Source organism: Eucalyptus grandis, chromosome 3 (genome assembly GCF_016545825.1).
Source record: "Eucalyptus grandis isolate ANBG69807.140 chromosome 3, ASM1654582v1, whole genome shotgun sequence".
Lineage (NCBI taxonomy): Eukaryota > Viridiplantae > Streptophyta > Magnoliopsida > Myrtales > Myrtaceae > Eucalyptus > Eucalyptus grandis.
The window spans coordinates 38660860-38679014 of record NC_052614.1 but is presented as its reverse complement, the minus strand read 5'-3'; the positions used below and the strand labels follow the sequence as shown (position 1 = coordinate 38679014).

Sequence of the window (18155 nt, the reverse complement as noted above, 5' to 3'; positions counted from 1 at the left end):
TCGTACCCTTAGTCTCTGGTTCGTAGGAAAGAAAGTAAATCTCCCACATTACTTTACTAGGGTTTCTAATTGACCTACCAAAAATAGATTAGTGGCGACTCCTAGTTAAAATTCAATTGCATGTTAACAATTCAAACCTAAGTCGCGAATTGGTATGGGCTTGGGAGAGCCCGAGTTAAGTCTAGGCTTAACAGTCCATTAGCCAAACCGTAGGTGGTTCACACTCGAAAAAATTGGTCGCGACAATAAAATTGCCCTCTAACTTTTACTGAATCCTGCCATTTTTATTCAATTACAGAAATTAATTGAAGTGGCCCAATAGCATCATGGTGAGAGGATCCAATTCAAAGACACGTAGTCAATAGCTCACTATGTAGTGAAAAGAGTGACATATGGACTTCCGCATAATTTTTTTTAATAAAAATTGCCATAATTATCTATATCTGCACCAGCCTTCCTAACTAGCTATGTCACATAAGACGGTTGATATTCATGTTAGTAATTACCAAAAATTAGTTGAAATGACTATATGGACAAAACATTGAATGATTTAAGATTAAATTGGTTAAATTGAAAAGTTTAGGACTAAATTAAACCGTATAATAGGTTTATGACTTTTAAATAATTATCCATAATTTTTTATGATGATTGATAATGCTTCATCCTCGACAGAGTGAAGTACCACTTACTTTTGAATAGCCAAAAATGGATGATGCTTACATATACAAACATCATTACGCTATAGCTATAAATGACTAAAAATGCAAATATGTTCCCTTACATTAGATGTACACCAAATGAACTCAAAATTGCATATCTAACTAAAGAGACATATTTTCCTCTATTCTTGCTAAAGCCAATCTCAAAGTAGAGGATTAGACAACCCCCTTGCATATTTAACTATAAATAAAATGTGCGCCATGTCAAACTATGATTGGATGCTCTAACTAGGGTAGCTAAAAATTTTCTATGATGTTAATTGTTCATAGGTTAAGAAACAATGGAATATGTAACTGGTTTGTAATACCAATTTTCGAAAAACTCAGAATAAGTCGTCGAGTAGAGAATAAAAGTGAAAATCATTTTTTTAAAAAGCCGTATGAAAGCATCAAATAATGCTGGGAATATTTATTTATTTGGGGTTTTTTTTTTTTTTTTTTAAAGATATCCTCTACACAGGGAAAATTGGCAAATTGATGTTTATATTGTTGAAAGACTTGGCCCTGTGCTTGGTGACTTATCATGTATATCATTGACTTCATTTTAAAACACCCCGCTTCAGATTTGGTGTTGTATACAATACTGGATTGATATTATAAAATTTCATCCACGCTACCCCGTATACGAGCCAACCAATGAATATTTCAATAGGTTTGCTTCGCTTAGTCGAAAATAGAGTTAAGTGGGCTACCTTTTAATTATTATTAAAGGATGAACTGAACTCTTCGAATGTACCGTTCGAGTTGACATGATACGGATGCTACTTGTATAGAAATTATAATTTGCATTTTCGCAAGATGACAAAGCATATTTTGCGTATGATAAGTTACTTTATCCCTGTTGAAGATGACGTTCACTTGGTATACTAGTCATCCCGGAATTCGATACAGAATGCAAAATGCAGCCGGAGAGAATCCTTGATACTTTGGGCGTTCATCACAGTTTTGATACTTTGGGAATTGTTTTATTGTCTGGGGATTTTATATTTGCTTCCGCATGCGTATTAAAATTAATGGGTCGGTGATGCGTCCTGGGACGTCGTTATTTAATCGACTAGTGAGGGATGGGTGCGCGCTCGAGGATCGGGGCATGACATAGAGAGACACTTAAGTGTCAAAAGTTAGGAACATGACAATTACGTGCCAAAATCGAAGCAAAATGGATCATTTAAGAACCAATATGGTCAAAATGTTGATGTGGCAATTTTCCGGTGAAATAAGTACAAAAACGGTGTCATTTGCATGCTTGATGTGGCTAGATAATGCAAAAACGTCGTTTTGTCTTTGACATGGTAAAAAATTAATATAAAAATTCATTAAATTAAATTTAAAACTAAATTTATTTAAAACATTTAAGAATAAAAATAAAAGTAAGAAAAAATGGGGGAGGGAGGCGAGGCGAGGTGCCGAGCCCTCACCGCCACCACCAAGAAGGGTCGGCAATGGAGGGGGAGGGTGGCCGGGGTTGTTGGCCCCCGGCTGACCGGCGATCTCGCCCAGATCCGGTGAGGCTCACGGGCCCTCGCCGCTGATTGGCCGAGGGTTGGCGACCTCGGCTGATTCCCCTCCGTCATCGGCCCTTCCCCGACAACGGGAGATAGTGACCCCGGCCGACCCTCCTCCCTCCGTCGCGGCCCTTCTCGGCGGTGGCGGGAGGCGACGGGGTGAGGGCTCTGCCCTCAATCGTCTCCCTCCCCTCCTCCTTTATTTTTAATTTTTAGTACGTTAGAAATAAAAACGACATCGTTTTTGCATTTTCTAGCCACATCAGTGTGTTTTGCATTTACCTTGTTGGAAAATTGCCATGTTAGCATTTTGTTTGATTGACACTTTTCTGATCCATTTTACTTCGATTTTGGCACTTAAGTGTCGCTTTCCTAATTTTTTGGCACTTCAAAGATCCCTTCATGCTAAGTTTTGGCACCTGGTGTTCGGCACTCATTTTTTAACCGAACATCGTCGTGAAGGTCCATAGGTGTAGAGAGCAAAGCTCAAGCCATGTGTTCTTGTTTTCTTCAACTAGTTAATTGATAACCTTCTACCATGTCTTTATTCTTATAAAAGAAAATACTTTTTTAATACCTTAGCTAAGATTTCAAGCAAAGTTTAGAGTTCCGAGGCATTGGCGTGTATTATATGTATCCTGTTTCTCGATATACTTCCATAAGATTCCACGAAAGATTTCCTAGGTTTTCTCGTGCTTGGGTTTTAACGTTACCCGTGAAAATCTTGTTCAACCACACTCTTGGTAGCAACGACATGGAGAAGATACATTTTGAGACGAAAGACAAGGAATTCGATTTTTTTGGCCCGCCGACCGCTGTCTTTTTAACTTCTCGGTCAAGTGGCACAATTTGCTAGATTTCGTTGATCAAAAACAATTTTGAGTTGTTTAAGTGGACACATCCACTTCTAATGCTCAATTTTTTGGGCAAATATCACAAAAAAAAATCCCATACTATTCGCACTGTGGCACAAATATCGAAAAGTTTTTTAATATATATTACAAACAAAATTATAAACTTGCTCACTGTGGTACAAATACCTCTTACTTTTTTTCGTGTCATGAACAAATCCAAATTTATACACGTGACATAATTATTCTCTATTTTAGTTCTATTCAGAGTATATTTGTCACAATTGGCAAGTTTAGGATTTCTACTAATAAAAAAAAAAAAAAATTGTGTCATAGTTGGTATAATTTGAGTTTTTTGAGGTATTAACCCTTATTTTTTATTTTTTTATAAGTAATGCTTTATGTTCTTTTTGAGCATGGGTTTTTTAGTCAATCGCGTGAACGAGATGCGTGTGTTTTTATTTATTAATATGACTGAAAAGTATATTTGATCACGGATGCCACGAGAAAGTGTGCGTATCCACTCTAGCATTATTAATCCTTGTTAGTTGATATATAGCCTTAATTATGTAATGAAAATCGTGAACCAGGTGTGGGGTAGTGAGAGTATTTTGTGTTATAGATAGAGTGGTTAGGATTTGGTTTTATACACCTGATCCAATGCCTCGTCTAATAGAGTAAATAAAAGTTCCACGTTAAACGTGCATTTGAACACAGCCAAAAAATAGATGATGAGTACACATAAGTATCTTTACGCTATCACTATAAATGAGTAAAGAATTCGACATGTGGGCATGAGGTTTCACGCTCTTGACCTCGTCACTATCGTGTGCTAAATGTCCACCAAATGGTTCATTGACTTGATACTACCCACCTAACTAAAGCGACATATCTTTCTCCATCCTTACTAGAGCCAGACCTCCATTAGAGGATTGCAAATAAGGATAGAACCTATTTGTAAATTTAACTAAGTTGAAATTTTTGTGATGTCAAATTATAATTGGATCTTCTAATTAGGGACGGAGGAAATAATATGGCCCTTAACTAATGATTTTTATTTTTTGACCAAAAAAAAAAAGCTAAACAATTTTTGTTCATGTGCATGTTCAAAGTTCAAAGAAAAGAAGAAGATTTAATTGGATCAATATACCAATTTTCACTAATAAATAAAAAAATTCAGAAGAAGCCGTTCAGGTGGAGCCTAAAAGTGATTTTTTTTTTCCTACCATGAGGGCCATCTCTATTTAATGTATAAATTGTAAGAGACACCCAACGCCATCTTCATGTTCTTTATTTAGACACCCAATCATTCACTCCAACCATCCTCCTCCTCCACCTACACCACCACTACCACCACTAACACCACCATCTCCATTTAATGTATAAATTGTAAGAGACACCCAGCACCATCTTCATGTTCTTTATTTAGACACCCAATCATTCACTCCAACCGGCCTCCTCCTCCACCTACACCACCACTACCACCACCATCACCACGCACCGCGGCCACGGCCGCCACCATGCAACCCTCTCAACCTCCTCCTCTCAATGAAAATTACTTGCGAGACGACGTCAAGTCGCCAGAATGCGAAGACTTGCTCTCCTCTCTCCCTTCAGAAGAGGACTGGATCCCCACCTCTCTCTCTTCGGGAGAGGACTGTAGCCCCTCCTCTCTCCACTTGTACCAGGGCTTCTGGTTCCCCTCTGGGCTCTTGAACAGCGTCGTTGCTGTCGCGACCTACCCTCGGGGGGAGGGAACAGGTTTAGGGGTATTGCCTAAAGGATGGGCCTAAAGCCCATAATTAGACGCGGGCTCTCCCAAGTCCATACCCCGCATGACGTTGGGATATTCTTAAGAAATTTTGCACAAAAGGAGTCGCCACTAGCCTATTGGGGTCGGCTAGAAACCAAGCGAGGCATGGGAGTATACCTCACTTCCTACGCAACCAGAGAATCTAAGTTCGGGACTTGATTACACTAATTAACTAATTAGTGCCCTTTCGGTACCTAATCTTGTTCATTTTAACAAAATGATTTTTGGCAAGCAGTTTGAATTGATTTTATACTTATCCACTAACATGTGAGGTGATCATGCATGCGCAATCATTAAAGTAATAATCACAACTACCAAGATCCTAATTGCCATAAAATTAAACACATGACATCAAACATAATTAGATATATAAATTAAACATGCAACATAATTAATATACGAGCACATAAAGGTCTAATTACACTAAAATGGCAATACATGGCAAGTCCTAATCAAACTCCATCATTTTTTGATTTTCGAAATTTTTAATTTTTTTTTATTTTTTAAAAGAAAAATAATTAATTTTTAGTTTTTTAAATTTTTTTTAATTTTTTTAAATATTTTTATTATTTTTTTAAAAACTTTTTTTTAAAAATTTTGGATTTTCGAATTGTTTTAAATATTTAAATATTTAAATATCTTTTAATTTTAAATTTTTTAAAGAAAATATTTTTTAATTTTTAAAATTAATTTTTGATTTAAAAAGGTGAATGGGTCGGGTTCACCCGACCCGACCCGGCCAACGCGGATCGGGTCCTGTCTCCGACCGGACCCGAGTTCGTCCGACGGGGCCGGCCGAACTGCGCCGGCTGAAGCAAGGCCCGACTTGGTCGGGCCTGCCTTTGCCGGATTGGGCCCAACCAGCGGGCCCAATCTGGTCTAATACTTTTTATTTAAAAGAAGCCCACTACCTAAGTTAGCCCAAACCCAAAAGGCACATGGCCCACTACCTAAGTTAGCCCAAACCCCAAGGCACATGGCCCACTACGACAGCCCATGTGGATAGAAACCCTACCCGGTTCGCGACCCGTGCCCGACCCGGTTTTGGGCGGAAATCTAGGTTTGTCAAGCGGTGCCGATAACGGCGGCGGCGTGGCTTGACGGCAACGGCGGCGCGGCGGAACAGAGGGGACGCGCGGCGTGGCGGGCAGAGGCGGAGACGCGGCGGCGCGGCGGCGTAGGCGGAGACGCGGCGACCGGCCCGGGATCTGGCCGGGCGTCGGGCAGCGGCGCGCGAGCTACAAACAGAGCACGGCGGGTTGTCGCGGGCGGAGGGAGCAAGACGGACGAGTAGATCACGGGCGGAGCAAGGGCGCAACAGCTTTGCGGGGATCTCGCGGTTTGCAAGTGAGGCGGAGCGCGACGGCGGATGGCGGAACGGCGACGCGGCGCCCAGCAGGTCGCAGACGAGACGGGCTCGCGGTTGAGGGGAGCAACGGCGACGGCAGAGACGGCGGTTGCGGCAGCGTCGCGGCTCCTAGCAGCAGGTGGCCGAGGCGGCGAGGCGGCTCGGACGGCATCGAGTTGAGGCGGTGACGGGCAAGCGATGGCACACGACCGCAGCGAGGGGGCTCGCACGGCGTCGGGTTGCGGCTAGCGCCGGGTTGAGGCGGTGAGGAGGGCAGCGGTGAGGATGGCGTCGGGCAGCGCCGCCGCCGCCCTCCTCCCTCCGTTTCTTCTGGATCTGGGTTTCGGGTGGACGGCGACGAACGGTAGGGACGACGACGGCGAGTCTTCTTCGACTCTCTCTCTCTCTCGCCGATCTCCTTCTCTCTCTCTCGTTCTCCTCCCCTTTTTAGTCTCCCTCTCTCGTTCTCTCTCTATTCACCGTCTTCCTCGCCCGCTCGCATCTGGTTCCGGGCTTATGGTGGCGACTTAAACGGAGGACAAAGCAGGCGGGGGTCGGCTGGTTGCCGGTGTGTCGAGGGTCGAGTGGCGGTGGCTCGGACGACGTCGTGAAGGAGGGCGGCGGCTCGTGGGTTGCTCGAATCCGCCCCCTTCTCGGAACTCTCCCACTTGCCCTTTACCGCATTGCTTCTTGACGCGCGCCTTTACTCCATTTGGGCTCCGGTGAGACAGCGGTGGTCGCGGTTGGTCGGGCGGTAGCGGCGGTGGAGAGTCGAGGCGGCCAGTCCTCTCCGACTCCCCTCTCTCCAGCGAGCTCCCCTTTCTCGGTCCCCCTCCCCTCTCGTCTTCCTCTCGCTCTTTCTTCCGTTGTCCCTTTCTTCTTCTTCTTTTTTTTCCCTTTTCGACATTGCTGCTTTTCTTTTTTTTTTCTTTGGTGCAGGCTCCGCACGCGAAGACACCGGGAAGAAGACAAGTGGAGATGTGGGTCGGGCCAAAGGGAGATGGCGTGGGCCACTCGGAAAGAGAGGCGGGCGATGGGCCGGGCCAAAGCCAAATCTGGCTCGACCCGACCCTAGGCGTTTTTTTTTTTGTTTTTTTTTTTTTTTTTTAAAATGACTAATTCCTAATTCCGTACACAATTAAATCATAAGAGAAAAATGAAAAATTTAGGTGTCAACAAAATGCCCTCTTTTGAATGGGAGCTCAAGAGGTTCCTTTCAAAGACAAAAGACACCTAAATTATTTTGACGATAGACCCGGTGTGCATAGGCACGTATTAAATTGATGGAAAGAACTCATAACTATGGAAGCGCGTCTTATCGCAAGAGGAAGAAAGACTCCGGGCTACAAAGCTCTCCAGGTTACAAAAGCTCTCCGGCTACAAAGCACACCGTGTCATAGGAAGAAGGACTCCGGGCTACAAAGCTCACCGGGCTACAAAAGCTCTCCGGGCTACAAACTTACCGTGTCATAGAAAGAAGGACTCCGGGCTACAAAGCTCACCGTGTCATAGGAAGAAGGACTCCGGCTACAAAGCTCCCTGGCTAAAGTTCACCGTTTCATAGGAAGAAGGATTCCGGCTACAAAGCTCTTCGTGTCATAGGAAGAAGGACTCCGGCTACAAAGCTCACCAGGCTACAAAAGCTCTCCGGGCTACAAAGCTCACCGGGCTACAAAAGCTCTCCGAGCTACAAAGCTCACCGTGTTATAGGAAGAAAGACTCGCTACAAAGCTCTCCGCTACAAAGCTCTCCGGGCTACAAAGCTCACCGTGTCATAGGAAGGACTCCGGGGCTACAAAGCTCACCGGGCTACAAAAGCTCTCCGGGCTACAAAGCTCACCGTGTCATAGGAAGAAGGACTCCGCTACAAAGCTCACCGTGTCATAGGAAGAAAGACTCCGGGCTACAAAGCTCTCCGGGCTACAAAGCTCACCGTGTCATAGGAAGGACTCCGGGCTACAAAGCTCACCGGGCTACAAAAGCTCTCCGGGCTACAAAGCTCACCGTGTCATAGGAAAAGGATTGAAGGACCGAGGTCTCATCGTGTAAAAACGAGTTTCGACCGGAATAATAGTCTCACCGTGTACGAACGGATTTTGACTAGGAGGTAGATCTCACTGCAGGTGTACGAACGGGTCTCTCGACCGGGTTGAAAATGCATGATTTGAGGGAAACCAATGAACCTTTGTAGATGACATGGTTTAAGGTTAACCATGAAACTTTTGAAAATTGCAGTTTAGAAAAAAAACTCATGAACATTTTAAAAGCGGGGTTTAAGGATGACCCACGAACCTTGTGATTTAAGGATGGCCCACGAACCTTGTGGTTTAAGGATAAACCCACGAACCGTGTGGTTTAGACTGAAAGAAAACTGGTCTCACCGTGTAAAAACGGGTTTTGACTGGATGTGATGGTCTCACCGTGTAAAAGGATTTTGACTAGGAGAAAGGTCTCACTATATACAAACGGGTTTCGACCGGATGATAGTCTCACCGTGTACAAACGGGTTTCGACCGGATGATAGTTTCACCGTGTACAAACGGGTTTCCACCGGATGATAGTCTCACCGTGTAAAAAACGGGTTTCGACCGATGATAGTCTCACCGTAAAAACGGGTTTCGACGAGAGGAAGGTCTCACCATGTACAAACGGGTTTCGACGGATGATAGTCTCACCGTGTAAAAACGGGTTTCGACCGAGAGGAAAGTCTCACCGTGTACAAACGGGTTTCGACCGGATGATAGTCTCACCGTGTAAAAACGGGTTTCACCGGATGATAGTCTCACCGTGTACAAACGGGTTTCCACTGATGATAGTCTCACCGTGTAAAAACGGGTTTCGATCGAGAGGAAGGTCTCACCGTGTACAAACGGGTTTCGACCGATGATAGTCTCACCGTGTAAAACGGGTTTCGATGAGAGGAAGGTCTCACCGTGTACAAACGGGTTTCGACCGATGATAGTCTCACCGTGCAAAAACGGGTTTCGACCGTGTGGTTTAGGAAAAGCCACCAACCCCGTGGTTTAAGGATAAACCCACCAACCTTGTGGTTTAAGGATAGACCCACGAACCGTGTGGTTTAGGAAAAGCCACCAACCCCGTGGTTTAAGGATAGACCCACGAACCGTGTGGTTTAAGGATAGACCCACGAACCTTGTGGTTTAAGGATAGACTCACCAACCGTGTGGTTTAAGGATAGACCCACAAACCGTGTGGTTTAGGAAAGCCACCAACCCCGTGGTTTAAGGATAAACCCACCAACCGTGTGGTTTAAGGATAGACCCACGAACCGTGTGGTTTAAGGATAGACCCACAAACCTTGTGGTTTAAGGATAGACTCACCAACCGTGTGGTTTAAGGATAGACCCACAAACCGTGTGGTTTAGGAAAGCCACCAACCCCGTGGTTTAAGGATAAACCCACCAACCGTGTGGTTTAAGGATAGACCCACGAACCGTGTGGTTTAAGGATAGACCCACAAACCTCGTGGTTTAAGGATAGACTCACCAACCGTGTGGTTTAAGGATAGACCCACAAACCGTGTGGCTTTAGGAAAGCCACCAACCCCGTGGTTTAAGGATAAACCCACCAACCGTAAATGACATGGTTTAAGGCTGACCATGAACCTTTGGAGATGACATGGTTTAAGGCTAACCATGAACCTTTGAGATGTCATGGTTTAAGGTTGACCATGAACTTTTGGAGATGACATGGTTTAAGGCTGACCATGAACCTTTTGAGATGGCATGGTTTAAGGTTGACCATGAACCTTTGATTTTTAGGGAAGCACCCGCTAATCCTCTGAAAACTGCATGGCTTCATTGAGGAATCCTGTGAAACTCAACTTGGGCAAATGTCATTAGGGACGTCGTATTAGAAACACTGCAGCATTAATTGAACAAGCTAATCAAGCTAAGTCTGACCGCTTTGGAAAACATTTTATTTCAATCAACATCATGTGGCGCAAAATTGTCATCTTGTTCATGGATATATCATTGATCATCAAATTATCTAGGAGTCAAGTTTTTACCAGAATGATTTCTATTCATGAAAAAGACTCATTAAGCATGCCAAACTGGAGCTTTTTAGTCAGAAAGGGCTTCTCACATACTCTCGATAAAATTGCTACTTGATCCCATCCATTCACGTGGGAAGTAATTGATTGCTGAAAGTATCTCACGTAGCCTATGTCGAAGGCTTTCTGAAACATTCGCAATGAGCACAATCTAATCGATCAAAAAGGTCTTTTGAAAGGACCGCAATATAGGCTTTGTTAGGGCTTACACAAAGGAATGATTGCTTTGAGGCCAATAAAGGAACATTTGCCGCTATCTTCATTGGGTTTACGAGTCGAGAACTTGGAAGATAAGACAAGATAGAATTATTTCCACTCCTTCAAGCAGTAGCTTCTTTGTGGTATTCTCATTTTCACTCAAATCATCCCAATCAAGAGGCTTCGGAAAAGGGTTATAATGCTGGCTTGGGAAAGGCTTGAAAGGCTTAAAATTTTCAAGAGGGTCTTTAAGAGTCAGTGATCATCATGGTATCGTGACCGGGTCACTTGACATTTCGAAAGCATTTGGATCTTGAAATACAGCACATCTCGAGAGTTCATTCACTGATCATTTATGCATGAAAGCTTTGCTCTTTTCTCTAATTTCTTTTGTCCTTTGGGATGATTTTTTCTCGCAGGCACTTGGATTTTGATAATTTTTCTTTCACATAAGATGCGGCCTTTTGGCTCTTTTTCTTGACAGGCATTGGCCTTGCTTTTACTAGGCACACTGCTTTTTCATGCCCCCTAGTTTGTCGAGCTTTTTGCTCTTTGAACTTTGGTAGCTTATGACTTTCGAGATGCTTTTCACATTTTCCTGTGATTGTCAATTATATTTGGTCAATACTTATGCCTTGCCCCGGTGAAGGGAGATGATCACCGCTCGGGATTCGAAATGAATAATCAGGCCCAAATTGGTTATAGCAATGGGTATCAGTGTTTGGGTAGAGAAGGAAATGCTCTTCTTCACCTTGGGATGAGTCAAGCTCCGATGAGAATTCCTCCAAGCTACCACAAGAAGATTGATGTAAGTGAAAGTAATAGAATCTTTCTCAACCTTTCGTTTTACAACACGACCGTAACCTCCTATGTTGCCCCAATGTAGGGTCGTTCTCAATAGGGGTACTTTGAAGGATCATCTTTTTTTTCCATCCCAAAGGGGTAACAAGAGATCAGTGCAATGCTTGGGATTGATGAAGGCAACGCATTTATCATTTCGATCTTTGCGCTCAATGCGAATGAATCATTTGTCCTAAGAGAAGGTTTCTTTTCACTCAACTCTCAAAAGTGTTTGAATAATGCTCATCTCTCAAAAGTGTTTAAAGGACGTGTTTGGAAATGAGCTTGCATTTCTTCATCCTAAGCACTTCTTGTTTGGCATGGTTAACATTTCCATTTCACTCTGCCGAGACCATTCGAGTATATCAATCTCCATAGGGAATTTTGATTCAAAATGAATAATCCACAAGACAAGAAAATAATTTTGAGATAGAAAGGATGTTCAAAAGGTTTGTAATTTTTTTTCTCAATTATTATTCATTTTTTTTCTCTAGGAAAGCCCAAAAGTTCTCTTTTGTAATGGAAATTCTCTTTTTTTTTTCTCTTTTTTTTTTACTTAAAAAAAAAAAAAAAGACTGAGAAGAAGGGTACTTACCTGCAGCATGGCGACCCGATGATCCTGTAAAGAATGTAAAAGAATATGTTAGTGCAAAGCGCCTTATGGATTGAAATGTTGGAAACGATACATTATTACCCTTCACTCGCTTTCATCCTTAAAAGTGCTCCATTGCGTTTGTTGGGAACGTTACAAAACTTGGCACTCTTGATATCTCCTTGACAATGAAAATAAAATTATGTCGAAACGGTATTAGAAATGAATAACTGGAATCGATACAGTTTACTCTTCCTTTGAATTCGCCCTTTTGGATACTTGGCAACTCCCTTCATTTGTCTCATCATGCAAAGTGAACGAGGTCAACGGGTTATTTTGGCACGTAAGGCATTTGCGAATAACAAAACTTCTCAGAATGGAATTTGACTTCGTTCCGCTTTTACGGAAAATTGGCGCCAACGAAACCTCGACGCATGCTTGCTCCTCGAGTTCGATGAGCCCAAGAAAATGACTATATGAAGAGAGGGCATTAAACAAATTTTTCTTGAGATTCATTTTGGAAGGTAAATGTATAGGTTCACTTAAAACACTTCTAAATTTGCTCTCTTTTTTGTATTTTTTTTTAAATGATGATTTTCGAATTCCATCATTAAAAATGTGAGTCGCACAATTTACAAGAGCATAAATTGATTTGCAAATCAAAACCTAAAACGGAAAACATGTTTCTTAACAAGAATAAAGACTGATAAAATACAAGAGACTCTTTTACAGATGAAAGTAAAAACAACTCTTGTCCTAGCTCTAGAATTCACGTCCTTGAATGGTCACCATGAGAATGTCAAAGAGCATCGCGCATAACCTGCAAGAAGATGACAATGTCATTATGTGAATAAGAGAAAATGATATTTTAATGACTTCGCTTCTTATAATAAAAATCGAGGCGACAATACATGCCCCACAATCCTTATTACGGGATTTTAGTATTTCGCCAAGATTTTATCATAAGAGAAAACATCATTAAAATTATCAATCCACGGCCATCAATCGAATGTCCACTTTTATTCCAAAAGTTTCGTATGCAAAAGTGTTATTGATTTTTGAAAAATTGATTTGTGATTTTACTCATAGAAAATTAGAGTGATTTATATTTTGAGGAATTTGTACACAAAATGATTTGCATTATAGTCCCAAAATGCGAGAATGAGAAAATTTGATAAAAAATGCAATTTCAATTTTTGTGTCCCAATATAATCACAACTTGAAAGTTTTTTTTTCTTTCTTTTTTTCGAAATGATTTTGAGCCCATAACTAGAAATTTAAACAGAACCATGTGTTCAACAGGGCCAAATCAAAATGTTTAGAACTTGCATTCGATGCTCATTTATCAAAAGTGATTGTCAATTTTTCAATCATAAGCTTGCATCACCAAGGGCATTCGATTGATTTCCGCAAATTTCAAGATGAAAAAGCAATACAAAATGAGCAAATAAAAAGGGAAATGATACTTACAATGGGTGCCGACCTTTGTCTCATGCTTTTTTTTAAAAAAAAATTACATAGACATGCACATGGAATGTGGTTCGATTTCTACTCTATACGGCCCAAAATAGAGCCATGGGATCGCCGGACTGAACCAACAAGGTCGTGGCTGGGTCGGGTTACCCATGACTCCGGCTTAAGTCAAAAGAACCGACCCATGTCGCACGGTTGCAGACCGGGGTGGGTATCTTTGACGTGAAGAAAGAAATTTCGGGTTAAGGTGGGCGACTCGTACTACGCGGGATTGTAGTCGGAGTGGTATCCACCTCAACACCATCCTAAGTGATCCTATGCGGCCCCGGAGTCCGGCGGCAAGTTGTGTGTGCCATGGTGTAGTGCAATGCGAGAATACATGCACAACAATTTATAGGCAAACAACACTCCGTACATAAAAATAAACCATACATTCCTACATTTCCCCGCAAGACAAAGGTGAGCAAACACTTCCCCTTATACCTCCCATTCTCGTAAGAACATTTAACACCTACAATGTTAGGGGGCGTACTGAATCCTCGCTGCCAAACAAAAAATACTTTTGAACAAGATTAATCTTGGCTTAAGTCCTCTAAGGTTCAAAACCAACTCCCCAGCGGAGTCGCCAAGCTGTCGCGACCTACCCTCGGGGGGAGGGAACAGGTTTAGGGGTATTGCCCAAAGGACGGGCCTAAGGCCCATGATCAGGCGCGAGCTCTCCCAAGTCCATACCCCGCATGACGTTGGGATATTCTTAAGAAATTTTGCACAAAAGGAGTCGCCACTAGCCTATTGGGGTCGGCTAGAAACCAAGCGAGGCATGGGAGTATACCTCACTTCCTACGCAACCGAGAATCTAAGTTCGGGGACTTGATTACACTAATTAACTAATTAGTGCCCTTTCGGTACCTAATCTTGTTCATTTTAACAAAATGATTTTTGGCAAGCGCTTGAATTGATTTTATACTTATCCACTAACATGTGAGGTGATCATGCATGTGCGCAATCATTAAAGTAATAATCACAACTACCAAGATCCTAATTGCCATAAAATTAAACACATGACATCAAACATAATTAGATATATAAATTAAACATGCAACATAATTAATATACGAGCACATAAAGGTCTAATTACACTAAAATGGCAATACATGGCAAGTCCTAATCAAACTCCATCATTTTTTGATTTTCGAAATTTTTAATTTTTTTTTTATTTTTTAAAAGAAAAATAATTAATTTTTAGTTTTTTAAATTTTTTTTAATTTTTTTAAATATTTTTATTATTTTTTTAAAAACTTTTTTAAAAAAATTTTGGATTTTCGAATTGTTTTTAAATATTTAAATATTTAAATATCTTTTAATTTTAAATTTTTTAAAGAAAATATTTTTTAATTTTTAAAATTAATTTTTGATTTAAAAAGGTGAACTGGGTCGGGTTCACCCGACCCGACCCGGTCAACGCGGATCGGGTCCGGCTCCGACCGACCCGAGTTCGGTCCGAATGGGGCCGGGCCGAACGCCCGTGAAGCAAGGCCCGACTTGGTCGGGCCTGCCTGTTTGCTCGGATTGGGCCCAACCAATGGGCCCAATCTGGTCTAATACTTTTTATTTAAAAAAGAAGCCCACTACCTAAGTTAGCCCAAACCCAAAAGGCACATGGCCCACTACCTAAGTTAGCCCAAACCCAAAGGCACATGGCCCACTACGACAGCCCATGTGGATAGAAACCCTACCCGGTTCGCGACCCGTGCCCGACCCGGTTTTGGGCGGAAATCTAGGGTTTGCCGGCGGTGCCGACAACGGCGGCGGCGGGCTTGACGGCAACGGCGGCGCGGCGGAGCGTAGGGGGACGCGGCGCGCGCGGCGGCGAGGCGGAGACGCGGCGGCGCGGGGCGGCGAGGCGGAGACGCGGCGACCGGCCCGGGATCCGCCGGCGTCGGGGCAGCGCGCGAGCTACAAACAGAGCACGGCGGGTTGTCGCGGGCGGAGGAGCAAAGACGGACGAGTAGATCACGGGCGGAGCAAGGGCAAAGAACAGCTTTGCGGGGATCTCGCGGTTTGCAAGTGAGGCGGAGCGCGACGGCGGATGGCGGAACGGCGACGCGGCGTCCAGCGAGGTCGCACGAGACGGGGCTCGCGGTTGAGGGGAGCAACGGCGACGGCGAGACGGCGGTTGCGGCAAAATAGTCGCGGCTCCTAGCAGCAAGCAGTTGAGGCGGCGAGGCGGCTCGGACGGCATCGAGTTGAGGCGGTGACGGGCGAGCGATGGCACGGCACTGCAGCGAGGGCTCGCACGGCGTCGGGTTGCGGCTAGCGTCGGGTTGAGGCGGTGAGGAGGGCAGCGGCGAGGATGGCGTCGGGCGGCGCCGCCCCTCCTCCCCTCCGTTTCTTCGGATCTGGGTTTCGGGGTGGACGGCGACGAACGGTAGGGACGACGACGGCGAGTCTTCTTCGACTCTCTCTCTCTCTGCCGATCTCCTTCTCTCTCTGTTCTCCTCCCCTTTTTTAGTCTCCTCTCTCGTTCTCTCTATTCACCGTCTTCCTCGCCCGCTTCGCATCTGGTTCCGGGCTTATGGTGGCGACTAAACGGAGGACAAGAGGGCGGGGGCTCGGCTGGTTGCTGGTGTGTCGAGGGGTCGAGTGGCGGTGGCTCGGACGACGTCGTGAAGGAGGGCGGCGGCTCGTGGGTTGCTCGAATCCCGCCCTTTCTCTCGGAACTCTCCCACTTGCCCTTTACTGCATTGCTTCTTGACGCGGCGCCTTTACTCCAGATTTGGGCTCCGTGAGACAGCGGTGGTCGCGGTTGGTCGGGCGGTAGCGGCGGTGGAGAGTCGAGGCGGCGCCCTCTCCGACTCCCCTCTCTCCAAATGAGCTCCCTTTCTCGGTCCCCCTCCCCCTCTCGTCTTCCTCTGCTCTTTCTTCTGTTGTCCCTTTCTTCTTCTTCTTTTTTTCCCTTTTCTGACATTGCTGCTTTTCTTTTTCTTTTGGTGCAGGCTCCGCACGCGAAGACACCAGGAAGAAGACAAGTGGAGATGTGGGTCACCAAAGGGAGATGGCGTGGCCACTCCGGGAAAGAGAGGCGGGCGATGGGCCGGGCCAAAGCCAAATCTGGCTCGACCCGACCCCTAGGCGTTTTTTTTGTTTTTGTTTTTTTTTTTAAAATGACTAATTCCTAATTCCGTACACAATTAAATCATAAGAGAAAAAATGAAAAATTTAGGTGTCAACAAATGCTTGCCAAAATCACTTCCAAGCTCACCCTTCCGACATCCTCCTCGTCACCAGCCCGAAATGTGGCACCACCTGGCTAAAGGCCATCCTCTTTGCTCTCTCGAACCGTGCCGAGTACTCTGACTCCAACCCACAACAACGCCACCCTCTCCTAACACAAAACCCCCACGACCTCGTGCCCTTCTTGGAGTTAAGCTTCAATCTCCAGAATAAAAATCCTGATCTCACTACTTTTACATCCCCGAGGCTCTTGGCCACCCACTTGCCTTATTCCTCTCTTCCACGGTCGGTGAGGGACTCCAATTGCAAGCTGGTTTACTTATGTAGGAACCCTAAAGACACTTTCATCTCGATGTGGCACCACATCAACAAGTTGAGGCCCGAAGAGAAGGGCCAACTTCCACTCCCAGAGGGCCTCGACAAGTTCTGTCGAGGCATGAGCTGGTGTGGGCCTTATTGGGACCATGTGCTGGGTTACCACAAGGCGAGCTCCGAGATGCCTGAGAAGGTGTTGTTCATGAAGTATGAGGAGATGAAAGCGGACCCGAGCGTTCAAGTGAGGAGGTTGGCCGATTTCATGGGGCGTCCATTCAGCGAAGAAGAACTGAGAAACGGGACCGTCGAGGGAATATTGAGGATGTGTAGCTTTGACAATTTGAGTGCATTGGAGGTGAATAGGAGCGGCAAGTTGCTAATTGGACTAGAGAAGAAGTGGTTCTTCAGGAAAGGCGAGGTTGGAGATTGGGTGAATTACATGGGCGCTGAAATGGGAGAGCGAATTGACGGTGTCATGGAAGAAAAGTTGCATGGTTCTGGTTTGAAGTTTTAGGACATATGACCCACTCGAAGATATTTGGTTTGATGGTGGAAAAGAAAAATGCGTAAAAAAAGAAGAAAAAAGAAGCAAAAACGATTCGATTGTCCGCACTTTAGGGGGTCAATGTCTGGTTGGCCAATGCAAGCGTGTTTCTCATGCTATAGGATGAAAGATCTTCAGTGGCATTGTCAGTCCTGGCTTCGTCTCCATAGTGAGATGCTTTAAGGTTGTGATTCTAGTCTTCATCTGTGTTGTGTACTATTGGCGTTTGGCAGAAGTTATTTGGCCAGTACGTAGCTGGCTAAACAAGAGCTGCCTAGCTGCTCCCTGGGAGCTTGTGGATGTATCTTCTGTTATTTATTTCAATTCCATTTTTCTTTTTCTCTTGGCTGTGTGAAGATTCGTGGCATACGGTATTTAAATACAAAGCAGTTATTTGGTAGGTTAAGCTACAAATTATATTTGTTAGATGGAAAATAAATTTGTTATTAAGCTTATCGGTTTAAATTGTCTGTTTTGGAAGTCATAAACTAAAACCAAACGAAAAGCCAAAGAAAAAAAAAAATCCTAAACCAAAATTAAAACACTAAACTGCTAAACTGAGCTTATCAATTTTGTTCGGCTCGGTTGATCGTTTTTTCTGTTTTTCATGAACAATCCTACCAGCATAGATCCTTGCCGAAGCTGGCT

The 18155-nt window shown here is 44.1% G+C and overlaps 1 protein-coding gene across 1 annotated transcript; it reads left to right on the top strand.

Annotated features, from left to right (window-relative positions):
* Nucleotides 1-4417: 4417 nt before the first annotated feature.
* LOC104437405 (cytosolic sulfotransferase 13) lies at nt 4418-17863 on the top strand. The gene is made up of 2 exons (XM_039308548.1): nt 4418-4801; nt 16649-17863. The coding sequence occupies exons 1-2, from the start codon at nt 4596-4598 to the stop codon at nt 17475-17477; spliced, it is 1035 nt and encodes a 344-aa protein (XP_039164482.1). The 5' UTR covers nt 4418-4595; the 3' UTR covers nt 17478-17863.
* Nucleotides 17864-18155: the final 292 nt, after the last annotated feature.